Source organism: Siphateles boraxobius, unplaced genomic scaffold (assembly GCF_051911475.1).
Source record: "Siphateles boraxobius isolate OS27281-9 unplaced genomic scaffold, OSU_SipBor_1 13, whole genome shotgun sequence".
Classification (NCBI taxonomy): Eukaryota; Metazoa; Chordata; class Actinopteri; order Cypriniformes; family Leuciscidae; genus Siphateles; species Siphateles boraxobius.
In genome coordinates, this window is record NW_027508733.1 from 3,604,223 (window position 1) to 3,628,158 (window position 23,936).

At 41.6% G+C, this 23,936-nt stretch overlaps 1 protein-coding gene and 1 pseudogene across 1 annotated transcript in view; both read right to left on the reverse strand.

Annotated features, from left to right (window-relative positions):
• Positions 1-916: 916 nt before the first annotated feature.
• LOC143736354 (uncharacterized) lies at positions 917-17,616 on the reverse strand (annotated as a pseudogene).
• A 4,625-nt stretch (positions 17,617-22,241) lies between these two features.
• LOC143736355 (uncharacterized) overlaps positions 22,242-23,936 on the reverse strand; it is a 169,974-nt gene continuing 168,279 nt past the window's right edge. The window contains exons 6-8 of the mRNA XM_077227092.1: positions 23,518-23,811; positions 22,486-22,794; positions 22,242-22,393 (exon numbers count right to left, since the gene is read on the reverse strand). Of these exons, the coding sequence (XP_077083207.1) occupies positions 22,242-22,393; positions 22,486-22,794; positions 23,518-23,811 (755 nt within the window). The remainder of the gene's footprint in view (positions 22,394-22,485; positions 22,795-23,517; positions 23,812-23,936) is intronic.

Consider the following 23,936-nt stretch of genomic DNA (forward strand, 5'->3'; position numbering starts at 1 on the left):
AGTTGTAGTCTGACACGTTTTAGTGCAATGTGATAGCAATTTCAGGAAAAAGAAAATCCTCTCTGGGTCAAAATGACCACAACACAACATGCAGGTTAAAGGGAACTACACTATTAAAGTAAATTATTATTTGATATAACACATTACTTTTGTCAATTCAATAGCGTTTATAATACTTGCCTTCATGATCAGTTTTTCTACATTTCTTGCAGATGCAGAAGATCCCAACGACTGCAGAAACAATGAACAGAAATCCAGCGGCAGCAGCAGAGATCAGCACTATCATAGACACTGAGAGATACTTAGTTTCAGCTAGTGATAAGAGAACTTCACAGTTAGTCGCATTTAGATGCTTTACATTTAAATGCATTTCAAAGTTTCTAGTTTATTCCATTCTATTGTGGGTTACAGTAAAAAAATCTAATTGTTTGCGTTTAATTTCAGGCTGAAAGGCTAATGTTGTATATGTATGTATATAAATATGATAAACAATCTGAGGTATGCCGACTATTAAGATCACCAGCTGGAGTGCCCAGGATATCCACAAGAGGGCGCTCCTCCCCAGAGCAGTGTCATTCCACTATTAACTACATTTCCCAGAATCCTTTGCCCAGACTCATTATCTCCGGATTAGTTTCAGCTGTTTCTCATTTACTCTTGTTAACTGTCTGTATATACCTGGTTTACTCAGTCACTCTTTGCAAAGTCGTGTTGGTGTTACACTGCATTTCTGAGTGCTATTTCTGTTTCTGTTTCATGATCTTGATCTTCTGCCTGTCTCCCTGGATTTCCCTGCTTGCCTGTGGCTTGGAATTTTGTTATTATCTGGATGGTTTGCTCTGTGCTGAATAATAATAAAATGCTGAACATTTGTTTTATCACCGATCACTGAAACTATTGAAAGTCTTTAATATAATCAACTCCGTAAATAAACACTGATATCAGCACTGACATCAACTAATATCAGCAGTGCGGCCGTACCTGCACATGTGTGACAGAGTGTGTTGATGTCCAGATGTGTGGTCTGGTTGCTGATGGGATTGTTCAGCACACAGCTGTAGGTGTTTTTATCCTGATATTCCACCTCCAGAGGTAGAGAGAGACTGATGCTGAGATCACACACACTGATGCTGGACAATACACTCATTCCTGCGTACCAGGAGAGAGTCACATGACTCACATTCAACACTGATGAACACACCAATGAACATGATGATGATGATGATGATGATGATGATGATGATGAAGAACAGTGTGAAGAGTTACTGATGACAGGAACAGGCAGACGAGCTGAGAAAGATTAGAAACATCACAGTAAATCTGTTGATGGAGTGTATGTGATTTTAAGTTTTATCAAAAACAATTACACAGAGATGACAGTATGAGAATAATTAATCCAAAGAAAAGCGTCCAGAAGTTTGAAAAGTGAACGCCAAAAATGATTGTGTATCTTATATTTTACCATTTTAAAATAGAATTTAGTTTAAATTTAGGATATGTCTTCTTCAAAGTGATTAACAAATAAAGGGAACCAATAATAAACTCACCAAAGACAGTGAGACTGAACCTCTTTCTCACACCATTGATCTGTCGTTCATAAACTCCAGTATGTTCAGTTGTGGTGTTTGTGATGGTCAGAGATCCAGTTTGATTGTCCAGCTTCAGTCTGTCTCTGAATCTCCCATCAAGAACATCATCATATACAGTGATTCTGTCGGCCGTTACATTGATTTCAGCTATTAATGTGTTTTTATCTCCAAACCTCCACTGAATCACATCATCATCCTTCGTTTTATTAAAACGAGCTTTTAGAAAGACTGAATCTCCCTCCATTACTGACACTGAATCATCAAACACACACACAGAACAAACAGAAACAGGGTTTGTCACAGATAAACAGATTATAAATGTTTATTAAATGAAAGATTTAAATTTAAATTTGAAATAAACAATACCTGAAAACAACACTAACAAAAAATAAATGGTGTATAAATTCTTTTAAATTTTATTATTGTAAAACAGGTGTACACATTTTTGAACTCACCATTGACAGTGAGAAAGAATCTCTTGATCTCACTGTTGATCTGTAGTTTATAATCTCCAGCATGTTCAGTTGTGGTGTGTGTGATGGTCAGAGATCCAGTTTGATTGTCCAGCTTCAGTCTGTCTCAGAATCTCCCATCAAGAACATCATCATATACAGTGATGTTGTTGGTCCGTTTATTGATTTCTGCTATTGAAGTGTTTTTATTTCCAAACCTCCACTGAATCACATCATCTTCCTTAATTTCAGTAAGATCAGAGTTTAGAGAGACTGAATCTCCCTCCATCACTGATATTTTAACTGTATCACCAAACACTGAAAACAGAGTTTTTCAAATCACTTGATGTTGGTTTGCTGAAGCTTCATAAAAGCTGGATAAATTTGGGGACATCATTTACGCATATGGGAGTGAGAGGTTTGGTGTGGAAAAAAGGAAGGAAAAAGTACAAACTACTCCTGGAAATGTCTAGACGGCAGCAGAAAATCGAAGGGTGCAGACGTTGTGTGTGCTTACGCGCAAAATACACTGCAGCTATTAACACCAGACAGAAGGAGATTCACGTCACCAGATGGAAAGAAGCGTAAATGGATGGAGAAGCATAGGTTACTGTAAAGCTACGTCTTAGTTGGTGCTTATCTTGGCGAAAGCCGAGTACAAATCAGCATGAAGTTTTTAACATCTACTCTCGTGTAATGGAAATCACTAAAATACTTTTATTCATTTTCTGCAACATTACAAAGACAAATGATGAGGAATGAAATGAGAAATCGATGTATATATGGAACAATAACTAAAAAAACTTTTACTGTAATGTTTAATGTCACACTAAAATTAATGCTCTTGAGTATCTGAGCTTCATGTTTACTTTTTTATATTCAATAAATCAAAAACTGAGTTTAATTTTATTATTTCTATATGAGAATAACAGTGAATGTTAATCTTTTCTAATTTAACCAGTAATTTATCACATGAACAGAAAAGCAGGAACAATTGAAACCATAAAAACACATTTAAACTCACCAACCAGACACCACAAACACAAACAGAACAAAACTAATTTGAGAAATATTTTTTTCATCGATATCAGTCCACGAATATATAAAAGCTAAACTCTTCAAAACCCGCTTCAGTCAGAGATGCTGTTCAGTGGGTTTATTTTCAGAAGTGTCCCGTGAAGTTGAGAAGTTAAAATGTTATTTTAGTGAGTCTTAAACTAACATTTAACTTTTTTTTTATTAACATTCATCCTGTGGGACTCAAACCAGTGTTCTTTCAGTATCATTGAGATACTATTATAATTTTTACTTATATTTCGATACTGTTTTAATTTTTTTATTTTACATTTTCATTTTCGTTGAAGTTTTAGTAATTGTTGTGTGTTTTTTGTGATTGTTAGTGAGGAAGAAATGTTATCTTTAGGATGTGTGTGACCATCATATGACAGTAAAGAGAAACACAATCCTTATTCTTATATGGAATTGTATTGGAATGGTAAAGAGTGTTGGTTCGTGACAGGAGAGTCTCCACTCGAGGACACAATATGATGAACAAGTCTGAGAATGTTCCACGTATGGTTGAAAACACCATCATTGGCCTAGAAATATAATATTCTGAGAGTTAAGACTATAAATGAGGAAGGATGCCCTCCCTTCACTGTCACACTCTGCAGTCTCTCTGTGTGACTGAACGACTGCTGGCCTTTTCTTGCAAGAAAATAAACCTCAAAGACAATTAAAGTTGGTCTCTTATTCAGTGATAGAATTTTGTTTGCCATCACATTAGTAATTTTAATTTTCTTTTAAATTAGATTTATTTTATTATATTTCTAAATGTTAATCTTCTGCTAGCATGTCGTTCTTTCCTAACTAGTAATTGGCTATATTACCCTTAAGTGTCACCGTCCTGCTAGCGGGACAAATAACTTTACTTCAGTATATTACTATTAAATCCTAATTTAATCATGACAAACTATACATGAATATCAGATGATGTCACCAACGTCTCCTCACTGACGTCACTCAATTCTAAAACTTGTCTTCCGCCATCTTGAGTACCTGATTCGGCAAGATCGATACGTCAGTCGCAAAGGAAGTAGAGCTTATTTTCTGGCTGAGCCCGAACTTGCGGGCCGATATTTCCCGTCACTATCCTCGGGCCGGGCCCTTGATCTAGAGATGTGCACTCCCAACGCAATAGAGTGCGGCGCGGGACTAGATTTGATGGCGAGTGCGAGCGGCAATGCACTCTCTGTGTGTGTGCGCGTTGCAGGGAGAATAAAACGATTTGCGGGACTCCCGCAAACTAGAAATATCTATGAATAAAACATATAAAAACTAATACATTTTTGCAGAAAAGCAACATGAACTAAAACAAAATAGAAACGATTTACAGGCCAGAGTTTCCTTTTAAAACACGTTTGCAGCGTTGAGCAATGTAGCCAAAAACAGACATACGTGTTGATTTCTTCAACGCAAAGGCCAATCAGAAGCATTTAAGATAGAGGTTTTGAGCAGTGAGGGGAGTGTATGCTCAAAACTGACTTTTTATTCAGACCTCTGAATGCTGACAAATCCTCTAATTGTAACAAACAAAGTGTATATATTATGAAAGATTCATTGTGCAGTCAGCTTAATTGATATTAACAGATGTGAGATCGCGATTAACTGATGTCAGCTTTTTAGGAATTATTAAAGGAGCGCACTTTGCGTGCATTCAGTCAAAATCCTTCAATCATATCATGCCCAACCATGCACGCAGCTGCTTGCTTTTATGTTATAACAGTGGTTTGTGTGTGCAAACTCTCTGTGCAGTGTTCATGTTGTCTGTGGTGAGTGGATGTAAATGATAATGAGCTTACGCTAGTTTAGGGGTGTGCGATATTACGATTTATGATCGTGGATTAAAATATATCCACCATCTGCTTTTGAAGAAATGTCGTAGTATCGTGCTGTAGCCTAGTAGTATATCAGTTCTGGCGCCTCCGTCTCAGCATAGGCTACAAGGCGACGTATATTCACATCAAATGTTAACGCAAAGGAACGGGACAATGCAGTTCACATAAGTTCATTATTTGCATGTGCTAACAAGTCATTAACGTGTTGATGCGCGGTTCTAACGAGCGCTTTTCTGAGCGCATACACCCGAAGCGCACGCGCACTAAGCCTGTCTAACAACAGCGACAGGTTACTGAACGAAGTTATTTTTCTAGTCTTATTGCGCGAATACTGTCAAATACACACAGGGTTTACATAAACAAAGTTGGTTATGTATAAAGTGAAACAAACAGAGAAAATCTGCTTCCTAGCTAATGCCGTCAGTATTGTAGACAGTACTTGGCAGGTACTCAAGATGGCGGCAGTCAACTGGAAAAAGAGAGGATGACGTAAGAGGTCATGTGACTGATATTCATGTATATATCGTTGGGAAGGTCTAAGACACCTAAATAGATATTTTAGCGCTGTTTTTTTATTACAAATCATTTAGGAACAGTAATATATGAATTTATGACAAGAGTGCGCCTCAAAAAATCTACGTCATAACAGGAGTTTCAGACCTTTGTCACAAAAAGTCGACGCACACACTTTTAATAATTGAAACTTTGGTTTTTAATGCTAAAAGTTCATAATAAAACATAATCTAGTATTTGTCAATAAAAAAAGATGAAATAATATTTTAAAAAGTAAAGTAAAAAGTCCTCTAAAAGGTATAATATATATTATATATATATATATTAATTTTTTTTATTATTATTACATCACATATTTTAGTAGTTATCATTAATTAGGTATCATTTGAAAGCTTACAAACTCAGATTTCATCCTGTAAAAACCGTTTTGAAATTGGAAGTTGCGTTACCATAGAAACAGTATTTTTGTATGAGGCTCCACCCCTTTTGGGCATCATATTTCATAATTTTTTATCAAAACCTTTTCTAATCTTGACAAAACACATATTGTCAGAAAGGTCTGAGTTTTTCATGGTCAGAAAGGACCATTTTTAGTGACAGCAGTGATAAATGTATTAATTTGTTATGGCAGAATGCATACAATTAAATTCAATGGAATTCAATGGCACCCAGTGGCTATTTTTGGTACTACGCCTAAACAAAATCTCATGGGAACTTCAATTTTTGTGATATCAACTTCAAATTTGGAGCACAACTTGGTTAGATATATAGCTTTCATTTTATAGTAATTTTATAGTAAAAAATATTTTGTAAAATATTCATTTTATATTAAAAAATATATTAATAAAGTATATTTGATTTACTGTAAATTTAAACTTCCATAACTTTTTCATACTTTAATTTTTTGAAGTGCTTTCACTTAAGTAATAATCTGCTGGTTGTTTTCTTTAAAACAAGACCAAACGTAGGTCTATATATTTCAAAGCATTTTTGAATTACAACCATTTAAGTTTGTATAGTGCATTTTAATGTCCATTATCAAAAGGGGGGGTGACACTTAAGGGGTTAAAACATCCACCCTGTTATGACACACACTGGATTGTAACAGGGTGGACAGCTTCTCCCTTTAATGCTAAAAGTCCCGGGACACACCAAGCTGACGGTCGTCCATCATCGGGCCGTTGTTGTGCGTCGTCCGTCTGTTTTTGCGTTGTTTTCTGAACCATCGGCACCAGTCGGACTTCATTGCTCTGTTGCGAACGACTTTCAATGGACAGTATCTAAAACTGTTCACTAAATGTCGTTAGATGACATCATACTAGCGAGTCTCGGGAACTATATAAGGTTTGTCCAAGAAGTCGCAAGGTGAGATTTTATGAAAAAAGTCGCTATAGGGGTGAGAAAGACAGCTAAATTGGCAACACTGACTTACTGACTTACTCGAGGGTAGCGCGGGTATGATGTCATTGATAGGCGACACACGGTCCGTGTCGTGGTTAAAACTGTTTATTTCTCTGGATTTAAATATTCTTAGAAACGTCTGGGATAATGTAAGTACACAAATCAACAAAATATATAACATTGTTCTAGTGGTTTTTAATATTTTGATCCAAAAAATCGTACATAGTGTACCTTTAATACAACATGATAAAACTCGCTTTTGAGAAAAACTTGAGAAAAAAAATCACAAATGAGTGGAAAGAACATTTACTGCGGTTCAATTCAGTGAAATGTCGACGCATCCAACTCTACTAACTGTAAGTTTTACTGTTTTATATGATATATATATGGATATACTTGTATGCAAGTGGTTTTTTTCTGTCTTTAGTGGATTTAGTAAATGTTGTTGTGCTCTATAGCAGTTGTTTACAGGATTACATGTTGGAGGAATTTCTGGAATAAACAGCGTATATAAATAACTTTTATCACCTGCCGAATCTGGAGTTTTCTGTTTGGTTTGCGTTTGCTCACCCTTATAATTTGTATTCCCCCCTATCAGTACTGTCCTGTAACAGTGAATGTTGATCCTCTCTGACTAACTTAACCAGACATTTATTACATGTTACCAGAACAGAAACAACTGAAGTCATAAAAACACATTTAAAACTCACCATCCAAACGCCAGAAACACAAGCAGAGCAAAACAGGGAGAAACATCTTCATCGGTTTCAGTCCACAAATATGAAGAGACAAACTCTTTAAAACTGGTTCAGTAATAAAATGACAGACGCGCTGATGTGAAGCTGCTCTGTAGTAAAGTGAAGTGCAACTCTATAATCAGTTAAAATATCTGCCTATTTATTCAGTGTTAATGCATGTGATCATCTAACTCTATTTTGGATGATGATTTCACACTTTGGTCATTGACATTTTGAGCTCCAGTAGGCCTCAACTTCCTTTAAGTCAATGACATCATTTTTAACAGAATTAAACTGACCAATAACATGTTAAAAACATCTTACAGCAACAGTTTGATCTTGTCATGAGATCCTGTGAGTGTTTGTCTCTGCTCTCTCCTGTAACTCTCTTCAGGACGTTTGTTCTTCATTTCTGATCAAATGTCTGGATTATTTCTCCTCTCAGACTGATCTCAGAGTTTCTTTAATGGTTTTATGGAGCAGGAACAGATCGCCTGCTATAAGTGTATGAAAGTGTCCTCTGATATCTTCACATGATTAATATTCAACAGCTCTGGATTATGATGCTGCTGTGATGCTGTAAATGCTCACTTTGTTCAGAGTGAAAAATACAATAGTGAGACGCTCACTCAAAAACACTTTCTCACACGGCTCAGACACGCTGCTAAAGACTGTGACGTCAGAGCTGACAAAGAAAACTCCTGATAACATGTCAGTTCAGGATGAGCCACTAGATGGAGGAGTTGCTCCTCAGACGAGACCACAGAGACAAATCACATGAGAGATTTTGGGCCCTATCACACACATCAGTGCAATGCAGCGCCAGACGCGACACAAGTGTGTTCTGCTAGATTCAGTCTGACGTAGTTTTCATTTTCATGTTGTTTAAATAGCAAATGCACTTTATAGACTTTATCATTGCCTGTTGGAGGAAATGGAGGACCGATGTGTTGCGTTTATGAATTTCACTGTGATCTCAAAGTATATTATAATGTGTCTCAAATCGTCTCGGTTACGTATGCAACCCTCGTTCCCTGAGTAGGGAACGGAGACGTTACGTCGGATGACGACGAATGGGGTTTCGCTTAGAACACCTATCGACTTCGAGTATTACAAAACGAGCCAATGGCAAAGAAATGCCATGGGTCTGCGGAATTTGCATAGCGTATCTCCGCCTTACCTCGTGGGTATAAAAGGAGGACGCCGGCAACAGGCAGATATGTTTCTTCGCTGAGGAGCCAAGACTGAGCTCAGGCGATCCCCGCGGTACAGCGGAAAGTGGCAGGAAGACGTAACGTCTCCGTTCCCTACTCAGGGAACGAGGGTTACATACGTAACCGAGACGTTCCCTTTCGTTGTCACTCCGAGTTACGTCGGATGACGACGAATGGGGTTACCAGTCTAATCACGCCACCTTCTCAGCTGTCTTCCAGTGCCCTGCGTAAATCTGAGATCCCTGTCGTGAGACTGGCACGGACGAAGGACTCCTATTTAGCACAGGAATACCAAGGTACACTGGGGAGCATATCCCAAAGTTTAGGGGAAATATGCAATTACTGCCAACCCAGAGGGGGGGGGACTTAGAGAATACACATATGACCCGAAGGAGACATATGGAGAACACTGGGGTGTCCAGCCGCAGGTGGAATATTTCAACCCCAGGGGTGGCAAGGTGGCTTGCCAAGGGAAAGACACATGCTCAAAGAGGCTTACAGTGGAAATACACATGTGGGGGTCGCTCAGAGGAGGGACCATGCACACGGGAGGCACCTAGCCGACACGCAGGCAATAGACACTGGCGCCGACGTCAGGAGTGCTGGAGGAGCTCAGGGCTTCCGGGGAAGCTCACCTGAGGAGAATATCGCACATATCCAGTCCGTGGAGTGGAATGGCGAGCAAGCGAAGACACCTGAGCGGGTCCGGTACTAGCTGGTTGAAGCGAGTACACGAGAGGACAGTGGCTCCACTCGGAGATTAAAGAATCTGGCGAATGTGTTAGGTGTCGCCCAGCCTGCAGCTCTGCCGATGTCTGTTAGCGAGGCGCCATGCACTAGAACCCAAGAGGATGCCACACTCCGGGTGGAGTGGGCAGTCACACCAAGGGGGCACGGTCGACCTTGCTGCTGGTATGCCAAAGCAATGGCGTCCACTATCCAGTGAGACAACCTTTGCTTTGAGAGAGCCTTTCCCTTCAGCTTCCCACCAAACAGACAAAGAGCTGGTCTGAGGTCCTGAAGCACTGCGTCCTGTCTACATAGGCGCGGAGAGCGCGTACTGGACAGAGCAGTGCAAGGCTGGGTCTGCCTCCTCCAGGGGCAGCGCTTGCAGGTTCACCACCTGGTCCCGGAAGGGAGTGGTAGGAACCTTGGGCACGTATCCAGGCCGGGGTCTCAGGATCACGTGAGAGTAAGCCGGCCCGGACTCCAGGCATGCTTCGTCAACGGAGAATGCGTGCAGGTCCCCTACCCTCTTGATGGAGGCCAGTGCAACCAGGAGCGCTGTCTTCATAGACAGGAATTTAAGCTCGACTGATTGCAGGGGCTCAGATGGAGCACTCTACAGGGCAGTTAGAACCACTGAGAGGTCCGAAGAGGGAACGAGAGGAGGGGGGCGGATTTAGTCTCCTCGCTCCTCTCAGGAACCTGATAACCAGGTCGTGCTTCCCCACCGACTTACCTTCGATGAGGTCATGGTGTGCGGCAATAGCGGCAACGTAGACCTTCAGGGTGGAGGGAGACAGCCTTCGCTCCAGCCCCTGTTGAAGGAAGGAAGGCACAACGCTGATCGAGCATCTCCGGGGGTCTTCTCTGTGAGAAGAGCACCAGCTGACGAAGAGGTTCCACTTCAACGCATAGACGTGTCACGTGGACGACGCCCTAGCGGAAGTGATGGTAGCCACCACCGCTGGTGGTAGGGTACTCAAACCTGCCTCGTCCCATCGAGGAGCCACACGTGGAGGTTCCAGAGATCGGGACGAGGGTGCCATAGGTGGCCCCGTCCCTGAGGAAGAAGGTTCTTCCTCAGAGGGATCGGCCAGGGAGGTGCTGTCGCGAGGAGTACTAGTTCGGAGAACCAGGTCTGGGCGGGCCAGTATGGCGCGACCAGAATGACCTGCTCCGCGTCCTCCCTGACCTTGCGCAAGGTCTGCGCAAGAAGGCTCACTGGGGGAAACGCATACTTGCGGCCCTGCGGCCAACTGTGCGCCAGAGCATCCGTGCCGAGCGTGCCCTCGGTCAGGGAATAAAACTGGGCGCAATGGGTCGAGTCGTGGGAGGCAAACAGATCTATCTGTGCGTCCCCGAACTGGTCCCAAATCAGCTGAACCGACTGGGGATGGAGTCGCCAATCTCCCGGGAGGGGCTGAAGCCGTGAGAGCTCGTCGGCTGCACAGTTCAGGGCTCCGGGGATATAAATGGCATGAAGCGACCTCAGATGCTTCTGACTCCATATGAGGAGGTGGCGGGCGAGTTGCGACATACGGCGGGAGCGTAGACCACCTTGATGGTTGATGTACGCTACAGAGGCGGTATAGTCTGAACGGACTAGTACGTGTTGGTTCTTGAGCACGGCCCGGAAGCGGCGCAAAGCAAGACGTACGGCCAGCAACTCGAGACAATTGACGTGCCAGAGGCGTCGGGGTCCTGTCCAGGAGCCCGCGGCAGCACGTCCATTGCACATGGCACCCCAGCCCGTGGAGGAGGCATCTGTCGTTACAACAACATGCCGCGAAGCTTGTTCCAGGGGTACTCGGCCCGTAGAAAACTGAGGTTCGACCACGGGGTGAAGGTCTGACGGCAGGTCGGAGTAACTGGTACTCGGAGGATGCCGTGTTGCCATGCCCACCTCGGGACTCGGTCGCGGAGCCAAAGCTGAGGCGGTCTCATATGAAGCAATCTGAGCGGCGAACCACGGCTGCAGATGCCATATGCCCCAGGAGCCTCTGAAGAAACTTCAGTGGAACCGCACTCTTGCGCTTGATAGTCTCAGGCAAGTCAGCAATGGCTGAGTGGAGAAGGCGACCAAGTCCATACCGAGAAAAGAGCTCCTCTGCACGGGGCAAAGTTTACTCCTTCCCCGGTTGACCCGAAGGCCCAGACGAGCTAGGTGCCGAAGCACTGGGTCCCTGTATTCGCAAACCTGGTCTCAGGAGTGAGCTTAAGACAGCCAGTCACCGAGATAGTTTCTGGATGCGAACCCCGTGTTCCCATGGAGGAACAAAGGCAGCCTCAACAACCTTGTGAAGGCGCGAAGAGACAGGGCTAGCCCGAATGGGAAAACAGCGTACTGATATGCGCGCGCCCTGACAGCAAACTGTAGGTATGGTCTGAGTCGAGGGAGAACGGAGACATAAAAGTAGGCGTCCTTCAGGTCGATCGCTGCAAACCAATCCTGTGGCCGCACACATCCAGAAATGCGTTTGGCCAGGAGCATCTTGAACGGCAGCCTGTGAAGGGAGCGGTTCGGACCAGGATTGGCCGTAACCCACCAGACTTCTCCGGGACAAGGAGGTAGGGGCTGTGCCCCTGGACCTCCTTTCGGCTGGAGGGACAGTCTCAATCGCACCCTTCACCAGTAGGGTAGCAACCTCCGCTCTCATGATAGGGCATAGCCATCGACCAAAGTGGAGCGGACTCCCCTGAAGTGGGGAGGAGACCGTGCGAACTGAATCGCATAGCCGAGCCGATGGTTCGCGCGGAACAGAAGGGAAGCTCTAGGCAGGCTCCCAACTGTGCCAGCGGCGTCGAGAACCACAGACGTCCCTCCGGTGGTGCAGCGAAATGGAATGACCGGCCCAGACGTGGACGGCATAGCGGCCCGGTGTGGGGGCAAGGTCAAAACCGCACCCTGACAGAGGAGGCCAGGGAAGGACCAGCGTTCCACAGGGGCCTGCTCTGTCAAGGGTCTGGCGACAGAGGGGGACAGGGGCGAAGCGGTCGTGGACGGCACGCCGTGTCAACCACCTCCGGGACAGAGGGGGACGAGGAGAGCACGGCATGTGGGCGGCGCTCTGTGTCGTCCGAACTCTCTGTGCTCAGAGACGGGAGAGTCAGTTCTTTGGAGAATAAGGATTCTTCCCCGGCCCTCACCCGGGGAAAGGAGTGGTCCTGCTACCAGCTCCTGGAAAGAACTGAGTCCCATCTCTGAGGAGCCCATCCCAAGAGCGCCGCTTAACCCGGCGTGTAGCGGGGGGCGGGGCTGGAGAGGACTGTTTTGGCGTCCGACCGCGGCCTCCAGAGCCGGCCCGGCTGAGCGGGCGGGGTGGGAGCCGCGGGGGAGCGCCCACGGCGGTGGGCAGACCGAGGGACCTGAGCGGACGGCGGGGCCGTCGGGACAGAGTCAACCTCAGTCTGCTCCATCCCCGAGGAGCCCGTCTCAGGAGCGCCGCTTAACCCGGCGTGTAGCGGGGGGCGGGGCTGGAGAGGGGCTGTGGCGTCCGCCCGCGGCCCCCAGAGCCGGCCCGGTGAACGGGCGGGGTGGGAGCCGCGGGGGGGCGCCTTCGGCGGTGGGCAGACCGAGGGACCTGGGCGGACGGCGGGGCCGTCGGGACAGAATCAACGTCAGTCTGCTCATGAGCGGCTGAGAGCTGTTGGTCAAGCCCTCAACCGCACCGCCGGAGAGGCCGACCTGGGATATGGGAATGTCGGACAGACGGGTCCGTGCGACATCCAGCACATCAGACAGGTTCAGCCACAGAATGCTGAGCATCACCTGACCCAGGGAGCGTACGGCCACTTTCGTCGCTCGGAGAGCAAGGTCAGTGACGGCGCGCAGCTCAGTGAAGAGCCCTGGGTCAGTCCCGCCCTCGTGCAGGTCCATGAGCATCTGGGTCAGCCATGGCATGCAGAGAGGCGGCTGCCAGTCCCGTGGCACTACAGGATCTCGCCACAAGCGTAGACGAAAAACTACAGGCCACGGGCGGGTGCTTAGGATTGCGCCGAGAAGAAGCACTCCGAGGACACATAGCATCGCAACAGAGCGCTCAGCCGGGGGAACCCCAGTGTACCCAAGGGCAGCGGCCCCATCGAGGGGAGGAAAAGCGGATGAGATCAGCGAGCGGTCCTGAGAAGACAAGGGGGTCTTCTAGGACTTCGAGATCTCATCATGCACGTCCGGGAAGAGAGGTATTGGGGTTTGCCACGGACGAGGGTCGGCGGCCTTACCCAAAACCAATCGTCCCAGGAAAGCATGGCCGTCATCTCCGGATCAGACTCAGGCACAGCCGTATGCACACCGGAAGGTGGCAGCTGTGACGAGCCCTCACTTCCAGAAGACTCAAGCCCACCTAGTGATGCTGCAACAGACATGGCATCTTCCTCTGTAGCTTCAACTGAAACACGCGGGCCACCAGAGGGTAGACTCGCGGAAATCAGCAGTTCACTAGCGGGCACCGTCATTGAAGAGGGGGGCTGGGGTCACGGACACGTAGTCGGCGCCTTGTTCCAGACCGTAACCCTCAGGTCACCCTGGCCACCAGCCGAAGATCGGGGGGTGGATGAGGGGACTCTCACTCTTGCGAGTTCACCGAGTCTCGACCTATATATGACGCGATGATCACGTTCCCTTGCGAGAACATGAGTCACCCACGAGCGCTGTTCAAGCATGATCAAACACACTAGACAGCGCTCGTGCCCATCAGAGTCCGATACCAGTCCGCTGCAACCAGAAATGCACGGGCGAGCCGTCTTTAAAAAGACGTGCCGCGTGCGAGCTCTTTTATGAGAGGAGAGAAAAAAACTCCGCGATGTTGAAGCGCACAGGGAGACACACACACACTGGCAGATTACTGCACAGATCAGCAGGCACTGTGAGCTCTCTGCAGATCGCCGTCACACCAACACCGGAGAGAGAAGCTCGTCTCGTAAAGCGAAGTCAGAGATGACTGTGGAGTGAAGAAATACTCTTGGCTCCGAAGCGAAAACATATCTGCCTGTTGCCGGCGTCCTCCTTTTATACCCACGAGGTAAGGCGGAGATACGCTATGCAAATTCCGCAGACCCATGGCATTTCTTTGCCATTGGCTCGTTTTGTAATACTCGAAGTCGATAGGTGTTCTAAGCGAAACCCCATTCGTCGTCATCCGACGTAACTCGGAGTGACAACGAAAGGGAACAGTATTTTCTCAGGATAAAGGAGAAGAGGAAGTTGTTTGTTTATTATGTGGTGCACTGTTTAAAGTATAAATAAAGTCTGTATTTCTGCAGGAGGCGCTCAATATAATAATAAAATGTGATTATTTTGATTATAAAATTATAAAAATTACATTATTAAATGTAATAAAACATGGAGAGACACTTGAACCTCAGAGTGAGAAACTTTATTGATAAAGGCAAGAAAATTCATACAGCAAATATACAGCAGTAGTAAAGTGAGATCTGTGTGTCTCTCTAATTATTTGTTTTATGTTTCTGTCATATAAGCCATACATATTGGATTTTGTAAAATCTGACTCTGAAAGAGAGCAGAAGCTCAAATAATAATCAGTATTTATTATAATAAAAAAAACACAATAAGAACGAAAACACACTTTAAGAACCTTTAAAGTTAGATTTCAATACTTCCTGAAAAAGATTAATATATAAAGCCATTATTACATACATTTATAACAGCAAAATCAGTTATATGAGAAATGACATCATCAATCATGCACCTGATGTGTGAATATGTGCTTGATCTTGTTCAGCTCTTCTGGATCTGATGTCATAAACCAGAATGATGACAGTAGCCACGCCCACCAGAGCAGAGAGGACCAATCGGATCTCAGCTTCAGTAGGACCACAACAGTGGACAGAGTCTGAGGAATAAACACATCAAACTGAGATCAGATCAGTCAATAAACACTGATATCAGTGCTGACATCAACTAATATCAGCAGTGCTGTGGTACCTGCACATGTGTGACAGAGTGTGTTGATGTCCAGATGTGTGGTCTGGTTGCTGATGGGATTGTTCAGCACACAGCTGTAGGTGTTTTTATCCTGATATTCCACCTCCAGAGGTAGAGAGAGACTGATGCAGAGATCACACACACTGATGCTAGACAATACACTGATTCCTGCGTACCAGGAGAGAGTCACATGACTCACATTCAACACTGATGAACACACCAATGAACATGAGGATGATGATGATGATGATGATGATGATGATGATGATGATGAAGAACAGTGTGAAGAGTTACTGATGACAGGAACAGGCAGACGAGCTGAGAAAGATTAGAAACATCACAGTAAATCTGTTGATGGAGTGTGTGTGATTTTAAGTTTTATCAAAAACAATTACACAGAGATGACAGTATCAGAAAATGAATCCAAAGAAAAGCGTCCAGAAGTTTGAAAAGTGAACGCCAAAAATGATATCTTATATTTTACCATTTTAAAATAGAATTTAGTTTAAATTTAGAATATGTCTTCTTCAAAGTGATTAACAAATAAAGGGAACCAATAATAAACTCACCAAAGACAGTGAGACTGAACCTCTTTCTCACACCATTGATCTGTCGTTCATAAACTCCAGCATGTTCAGTTGTGGTGTGTGTGATGGTCAGAGATCCAGTTTGATTGTCCAGCTTCAGTCTGTCTCTGAATCTCCCATCAAGAACATCATCATATACAGTGATTCTGTCGGTCGTTACATTGAATTCAGCTATTAATGTGTTTTTATCTCCAAACCTCCACTGAATCGCATCATCATCCTTCGTTTTATTAAAACGAGCTTTTAGAGAGACTGAATCTCCCTCCATCACTGACACTGAATCATCAAACACACACAGAACAAACAGAAACAGGGTTTGTCACAGATAAACAGATTATAAATGTTTATTAAATGAAAGATTGAAATTTACATTTGAAATAAACAATACCTGAAAACAACACTAACAAAAAATAAATGGTGTATAAATTCTTTTAAATTTTATTATTGTAAAACAGGTGTACACATTTTTGAACTCACCATTGACAGTGAGAAAGAATCTCTTGATCTCACTGTTGATCTGTAGTTTATAACCTCCTTCATGTTCAGTTGTGGTGTTTGTGATGGTCAGAGATCCAGTTTGATTGTCCAGCTTCAGTCTGTCTCTGAATCTCCCATCAAGAACATCATCATATACAGTGATGTTGTTGGTCCGTTTATTGATTTCTGCTATTGAAGTGTTTTTATTTCCAAACCTCCACTGAATCACATCATCTTCCTTAATTTCAGTAAGATCAGAGTTTAGAGAGACTGAATCTCCCTCCATCACTGATATTTTAACTGTATCACCAAACACTGAAAACAGAGTTTTTCAAATCACTTGATGTTGGTTTGCTGAAGCTTCATAAAAGCTGGATAAATTTGGGGACATCATTTACGCATATGGGAGTGAGAGGTTTGGTGTGGAAAAAAGGAAGGAAAAAGTACAAACTACTCCTGGAAATGTCTAGACGGCAGCAGAAAATCGAAGGGTGCAGACGTTGTGTGTGCTTACGCGCAAAATACACTGCAGCTATTAACACCAGACAGAAGGAGATTCACGTCACCAGATGGAAAGAAGCGTAAATGGATGGAGAAGCATAGGTTACTGTAAAGCTACGTCTTAGTTGGTGCTTATCTTGGCGAAAGCCGAGTACAAATCAGCATGAAGTTTTTAACATCTACTCTCGTGTAATGGAAATCACTAAAATACTTTTATTCATTTTCTGCAACATTACAAAGACAAATGATGAGGAATGAAATGAGAAATCGATTTATATATGGAACAATAACTAAAAAAACTTTTACTGTAATGTTTAATGTCACACTAAAATTTATGCTCTTGAGTATCTGAGCTTCATGTTTACTTTTTTATATTCAATAAATCAAAAACTGAGTTTAATTTTATTATTTCTATATGAGAATCACATTGAATGTTAATCTTCTCTAATTTAACCAGTAATTTAACACATGAACAGAAAAGCAGGAACAATTGAAACCATAAAAACACATTTAAACTCACCAACCAGACACCACAAACACAAACAGAACAAAACTAATTTGAGAAATATTTTTTTCATCGATATCAGTCCACTAATATATAAAAGCTAAACTCTTCAAAACCCGCTTCAGTCAGAGATGCTGTTCAGTCGGTTTATTTTCAGAAGTGTCCCGTGAAGTTGAGAAGTTAAAATGTTATTTCAGTGAGTCTTAAACTAACATTTAACTTTTTTTTTATTAACATTCATCCTGTGAGACTCAAACCAGTGTTCTTTCAGTATCATTGAGATACTATTATAATTTTTACTTATATTTCGATACTGTTTTAATTTTTTTATTTTACATTTTCATTTTAGTTGAAGTTTTAGTAATTGTTGTGTGTTTTTTGTGATTGTTAGTGAGGAAGATATTTTATCTTTAGGATGTGTGTGACCATCATATGACAGTAAAGAGAAACACAATCCTTATTCTTATATGGAATAGTATTGGAATGGTAAAGAGTGTTGGTTCGTGACAGGAGAGTCTCCACTCAAGGACACAATATGATGAACAAGTCTGAGAATGTTCCACGTATGGTTGAAAACACCATCATTGGCCTAGAAATATAATATTCTGAGAGTTAAGACTATAAATGAGGAAGGATGCCCTCCCTTCACTGTCATACTCTGCAGTCTCTCTGTGTGACTGAACGACTGCTGGCCTTTTCTTGCAAGAAAATAAACCTCAAAGACAATTAAAGTTGGTCTCTTATTCAGTGATAGAATTTTGTTTGCCATCACATTAGTAATTTTAATTTTCTTTTAAATTAGATTTATTTTATTATATTTCTAAATGTCAATCTTCTGCTAGCATGTCGTTCTTTCCTAACTAGTAATTGGCTATATTACCCTTAAGTGTCACCGTCCTGCTAGCGGGACAAATAACTTTACTTCAGTATATTACTATTAAATCCTAATTTAATCATGACAAACTATATATCGTTGGGAAGGTCTAAGACTCCTAAATAGATATTTTAGCGCTGTTTTTTTATTACAAATCATTTAGGAACAGTAATATATGAATTTATGACAAGAGTGCGCCTCAAAAAATCTACGTCATAACAGGAGTTTCTGACCTTTGTCACAAAAAGTCGACGCACACACTTTTAATAATTGAAACTTTGGTTTTTAATGCTAAAAGTTCATAATAAAACATAATCTAGTATTTGTCAATAAAAAAAGATTAAATAATATTTTAAAAAGTAAAGTAAAAAGTCCTCTAAAAAGTATAATATATATATATATATATATATATATATATATATATATTATTTTTTTATTATTATTACATCACATATTTTAGTAGTTATCATAAATTAGGTATCATTTGAAAGCTTACAAACTCAGATTTCATCCTGTGAAAACCGTTTTGAAATTGGAAGTTGCGTTACCATAGAAACAGTATTTTTGTATGAGGCTCCACCCCTTTTGGGCATCATATTTCATAATCTTTTATCAAAACCTTTTCTAATCTTGACAAAGCACATATTGTCAGAAAGGTCTGAGTCTCAAGGTTCCATTTTTAGTGACAACAGTGATATTTGGATAGAAATGTATTAATTTGTTATGGCAGAATGCAGACAATTCAATTCAATGGAATTCAATGGCACCCAGTGGCTATTTTTGGTACTACGCCTAAACAAAATCTCATCGGAACTTCAATTTTTGTGATATCAACTTCAAATTTGGAGCACAACTTGGTTAGATATATAGCTTTCATTTTATAGTAATTTTATAGTAAAAAATATTTTGTAAAATATTCATTTTATATTAAAAAATATATTAATAAAGTATATTTGATTTACTGTAAATTTAAACTTCCATAACTTTTTCATACTTTAATTTTTTGAAGTGCTTTCACTTAAGTAATAATCTGCTGGTTGTTTTCTTTAAAACAAGACCAAACGTAGGTCTATATATTTCAAAGCATTTTTGAATTACAACCATTTAGGTTTGTATAGTGCATTTTAATGTCCATTATCAAAAGGGGGGGTGACACTTAAGGGGTTAAAACATCCACCCTGTTATGCCACACACTGGATTGTAACAGGGTGGACAGCTTCTCCCTTTAATGCTAAAAGTCCCGGGACACACCGAGCTGACGGTCGTCCATCATCGGGCCGTTGTTGTGCGTCGTCCGTCTGTTTTTGCGTTGTTTTCTGAACCATCGGCACCAGTCGGACTTCATTGCTCTGTTGCGAACGGCTGTCAATGGACAGTATCTAAAACTGTTCACTAAATGTCGTTAGATGACATCATACTAGCGAGTCTCGGGAACTATATAAGGTTTGTCCAAGAAGTCGCTAGGTGAGATTTTATGAAAAAAGTCGCTATAGGGGGGAGAAAGACAACATCGCTAAATTGGCAACACTGACTCACTGTTTTTTTGTTTGTTTGGTGTTTCCATGGTTTCTACAAAACATAACTGGATATCGAGGGTAGCGCGGGTATGATGTCATTGATAGGCGACGCACGGTCCATGTCGTGGTTAAAACTGTTTATTTCTCTGGATTTAAATATTCTTAGAAACATTTGGAATAATGTAAGTACACAAATCAACAAATATATAGCATTGTTCTAGTGGTTTTTAATATTTTGATCCAAAAATCGTACATAGTGTGCCTTTAATACCACATGATAAAACTCGCTTTTGAGAAAAACTTGAGAAAAAAATCACAAATGAGTGGAAAGAACATTTACTGCGGTTCAATTCAGTGAAATTTCGACGCGTCCAACTCTACTAACTGTAAGTTTTACTGTTTTTTTTAATTATTATATATATGGATATACTTGTATGCAAGTGTTTTTTTTCTGTCTTTAGTGGATTTCGTAAATGTTGTTGTGCTCTATAGCAGTTGTTTACAGGATTACATGTTGGAGGAATTTCTGGAATAAACAGCGTATATAAATAACTTTTGTCACCTGCCGAATCTGGAGTTTTCTGTTTGGTTTGCGTTTGCTCACCCTTATAATTTGTATTCCCCCCTATCAGTACTGTCCTGTAACAGTGAATGTTGATCCTCTCTGACTAACTTAACCAGACATTTATTACATGTTACCAGAACAGAAACAACTGAAGTCATAAAAACACATTTAAAACTCACCATCCAGACGCCAGAAACACAAGCAGAGTAAAACAGTGTGAAACATCTTCAGCGGTTTTAGTCCACAAATATGAAAAGACAAACTCTTCAAAACAGGTTCAGTAATAAAATGACAGACGCGCTGATGTGAAGCTGCTCTGTAGTAAAGTGAAGTGCAACTCTATAATCAGTTAAAATATCTGCCTATTTATTCAGTGTTAATGCATGTGATCATCTAACTCTATTTTGGATGATGATTTCACACTTTGATCATTTTCACTTTGAGCTCCAGTAGGCCTCAACTTCCTGTAAGTCAATGACATCATTTGTAACAGAAATAAATTGACCAATAACATTTTAAAAACATCTTAAAGCAACAGTCTGATCTTGTCATGAGATCCTGTGAGTGTTTGTCTCTGCTCTCTCCTGTAACTCTCTTCAGGACGTTTGTTCTTCGTTTCTTATCAAATGTCTGGATTGTTTCTCCTCTCAGACTGATCTCAGAGTTTCTCTAATGGTTTTATGGAGCAGGAACAGATCGCCTGCTATAACTGTGTGTATGAAAATGTCCTCTGATATCTTCACATTATTAATATTCAGCAGCTCTGGATTATGATGCTGCTGTGATGCTGTAAATGCTCACTTTGTTCAGAGTGAAAAATACAATAGTGAGACGCTCACACAAAAACACTTTCTCACACGGCTCAGACACGCTGCTAAAGACTGTGACGTCAGAGCTGACAAAGAAAACTCCTGATAACATGTCAGTTCAGGATGAGCCACTAGATGGAGGAGTTGCTCCTCAGACGAGACCACAGAGACAAATCACATGAGAGATTTTGGGCCCTATCACACACTCAGTGCAATGCAGCGCCAGACGCGACACAAGTGTGTTCTGCTAGATTCAGTGTGACGTAGTTTTCATTTTCGTGTTGTTTAAATAGCAAATGCACTTTATAGACTTTATCATTGCCTGTTGGAGGAAATGGAGGACCGATGTGTTGCGTTTATGAATTTCACTGTGATCTCAAAGTATATTATAATGTGTCTCAAATCAGTATTTTCTCAGGTTAAAGGAGAAGAGGAAGTTGTTTGTTTATTATGTGGTGCACTGTTTAAAATATAAATAAAGTCTGTATTCCTGCAGGAGGCGCTCAATATAATAATAAAATGTGATTATTTTGATTATAAAATTATAAAAATTACATTATTAAATGTAATAAAACATGGAGAGACACTTGAACCTCAGAGTGAGAAACTTTATTGATAAAGGCAAGAAAATTCATACAGCAAATATACAGCAGTAGTAAAGTGAGATCTGTGTGTCTCTCTAATTATTTGTTTTATGTTTCTGTCATATAAGCCATACATATTGGATTTTGTAAAATCTGACTCTGAAAGAGAGCAGAAGCTCAAATAATAATCAATATATATTATAATAAAAAAACACTATAAGAACAAAAACACACTTTAAGAACCTTTAAAGTTAGATTTCAATACTTCCTGAAAAAGATTAATATATAAAGCCATTATTACATACATTTATAACAGCAAAATCAGTTATATGAGAAATGACATCATCAATCATGCACCTGATGTGTGAATATGTGCTTGATCTCGTTCAGCTCTTCTGGATCTGATGTCATAAACCAGAATGATGACAGTAGCCACGCCCACCAGAGCAGAGAGGACCAATCGGATCACAGCTGCAATAGGACCACAACAGTGGACAGAGTCTGAGGAATAAACACATCAAACTGAGATCAGATCAGTCAATAAACACTAATATCAGCGCTGACATCAACTAATATCAGCAGTGCTGTGGTACCTGCACATGTGTGACAGAGTGTGTTGATGTCCAGATGTGTGGTCTGGTTGCTGATGGGATTATTCAGCACACAGCTGTAGGTGTTTTTATCCTGATATTCCACCTCCAGAGGTAGAGAGAGACTGATGCTGAGATCACACACACTGATGCTGGACAATACACTGATTCCTTTGTACCAGGAGAGATTCACATCACTCACATTCAACACTGATGAACACACCAATGAACATGATGATGATGATGATGATGATGATGAAGATGAAGAACAGTGTGCAGAGTTACTGATGATGACAGGAACAGGCAGACGAGCTGAGAAAGATTAGAAACATCACAGTAAATCATACTTTCTGCTGAGGGAGTGTGTGATTTTCAGATTTATAAAAAAAAAATACACAGAGATGCCAGTATCAGAAAAATTAATCCAAAAAGAAAAGTGTTCATAAGGTTGGAAAGCAAATGTCAAAAATGATTGTGTATCTTAGATTTAATATTTTACAATTGAAAAATAAAGGATTCTGCTCTAGTTCAGGCAGGCCATGTAGTCAATCAGCTGATTGGAAAAAAATCCAACCCCTCCCACATCAGCTGATCTGATTCATACAATCAATTGGCAACTTTCAAACAGGGTGACTTACTTAAACGTATCCTCAGTCTTCCTGCATGCTTACACACTGCTTTCCAACCCACCTCCTCCCCCAGCTCATCCTTTAACTTGCGTTTAACTTAATCAATGTCCTTTGGTTGTCATTGATGGATGCTGTGTTCTCAGGGGGGATTTGTGTTGCTCTCCCAGTAAAAGTATGGGAAGTTGTCCCCAGAAGCTGCTGTTCCCTGTCTTGGCTTTTCATGGAGCTCATGAAAAGGATGGGGAAATTAGAACAGAGCCATACCGCTAAATGTAACTAGCAAAATATGCCAATTGTATATATATATATATATATATTTTTTTTTTACTTAGCTGAAAGTCTTTTTTTAAATTTAGGATATTTCTACTTCAAAGTGATAAAAAAAGGAAACCAATAATAAACTCACTGTAGACAATGAGACCGAACCTCTTTCTCACACCATTGATCTGTCGTTCATAAACTCCAGCATGTTCAGTTGTGGTGTTTGTGATGGTCAGAGATCCAGTTTGATTGTCCAGCTTCAGTCTGTCTCTGAATCTCCCATCAAGAACATCATCATATACAGTGATTCTGTCGGCCGTTACATTGATTTCAGCTATTAATGTGTTTTTATCTCCAAACCTCCACTGAATCACATCATCATCCTTTATTTCAGTAAGATCAGAGTTTAGAGAGACTGAATCTCCCTCCATCACTGACACTGACCAAACACCATTATCTCCAAACACTCCTGAAGAACAGAGTTTTTCACAGATTAAAGCTTTAAAATCTCTTGATGTTGGTTTGATGAAGCTTCACTAAAATACTTTTAATCATTTAAATGTG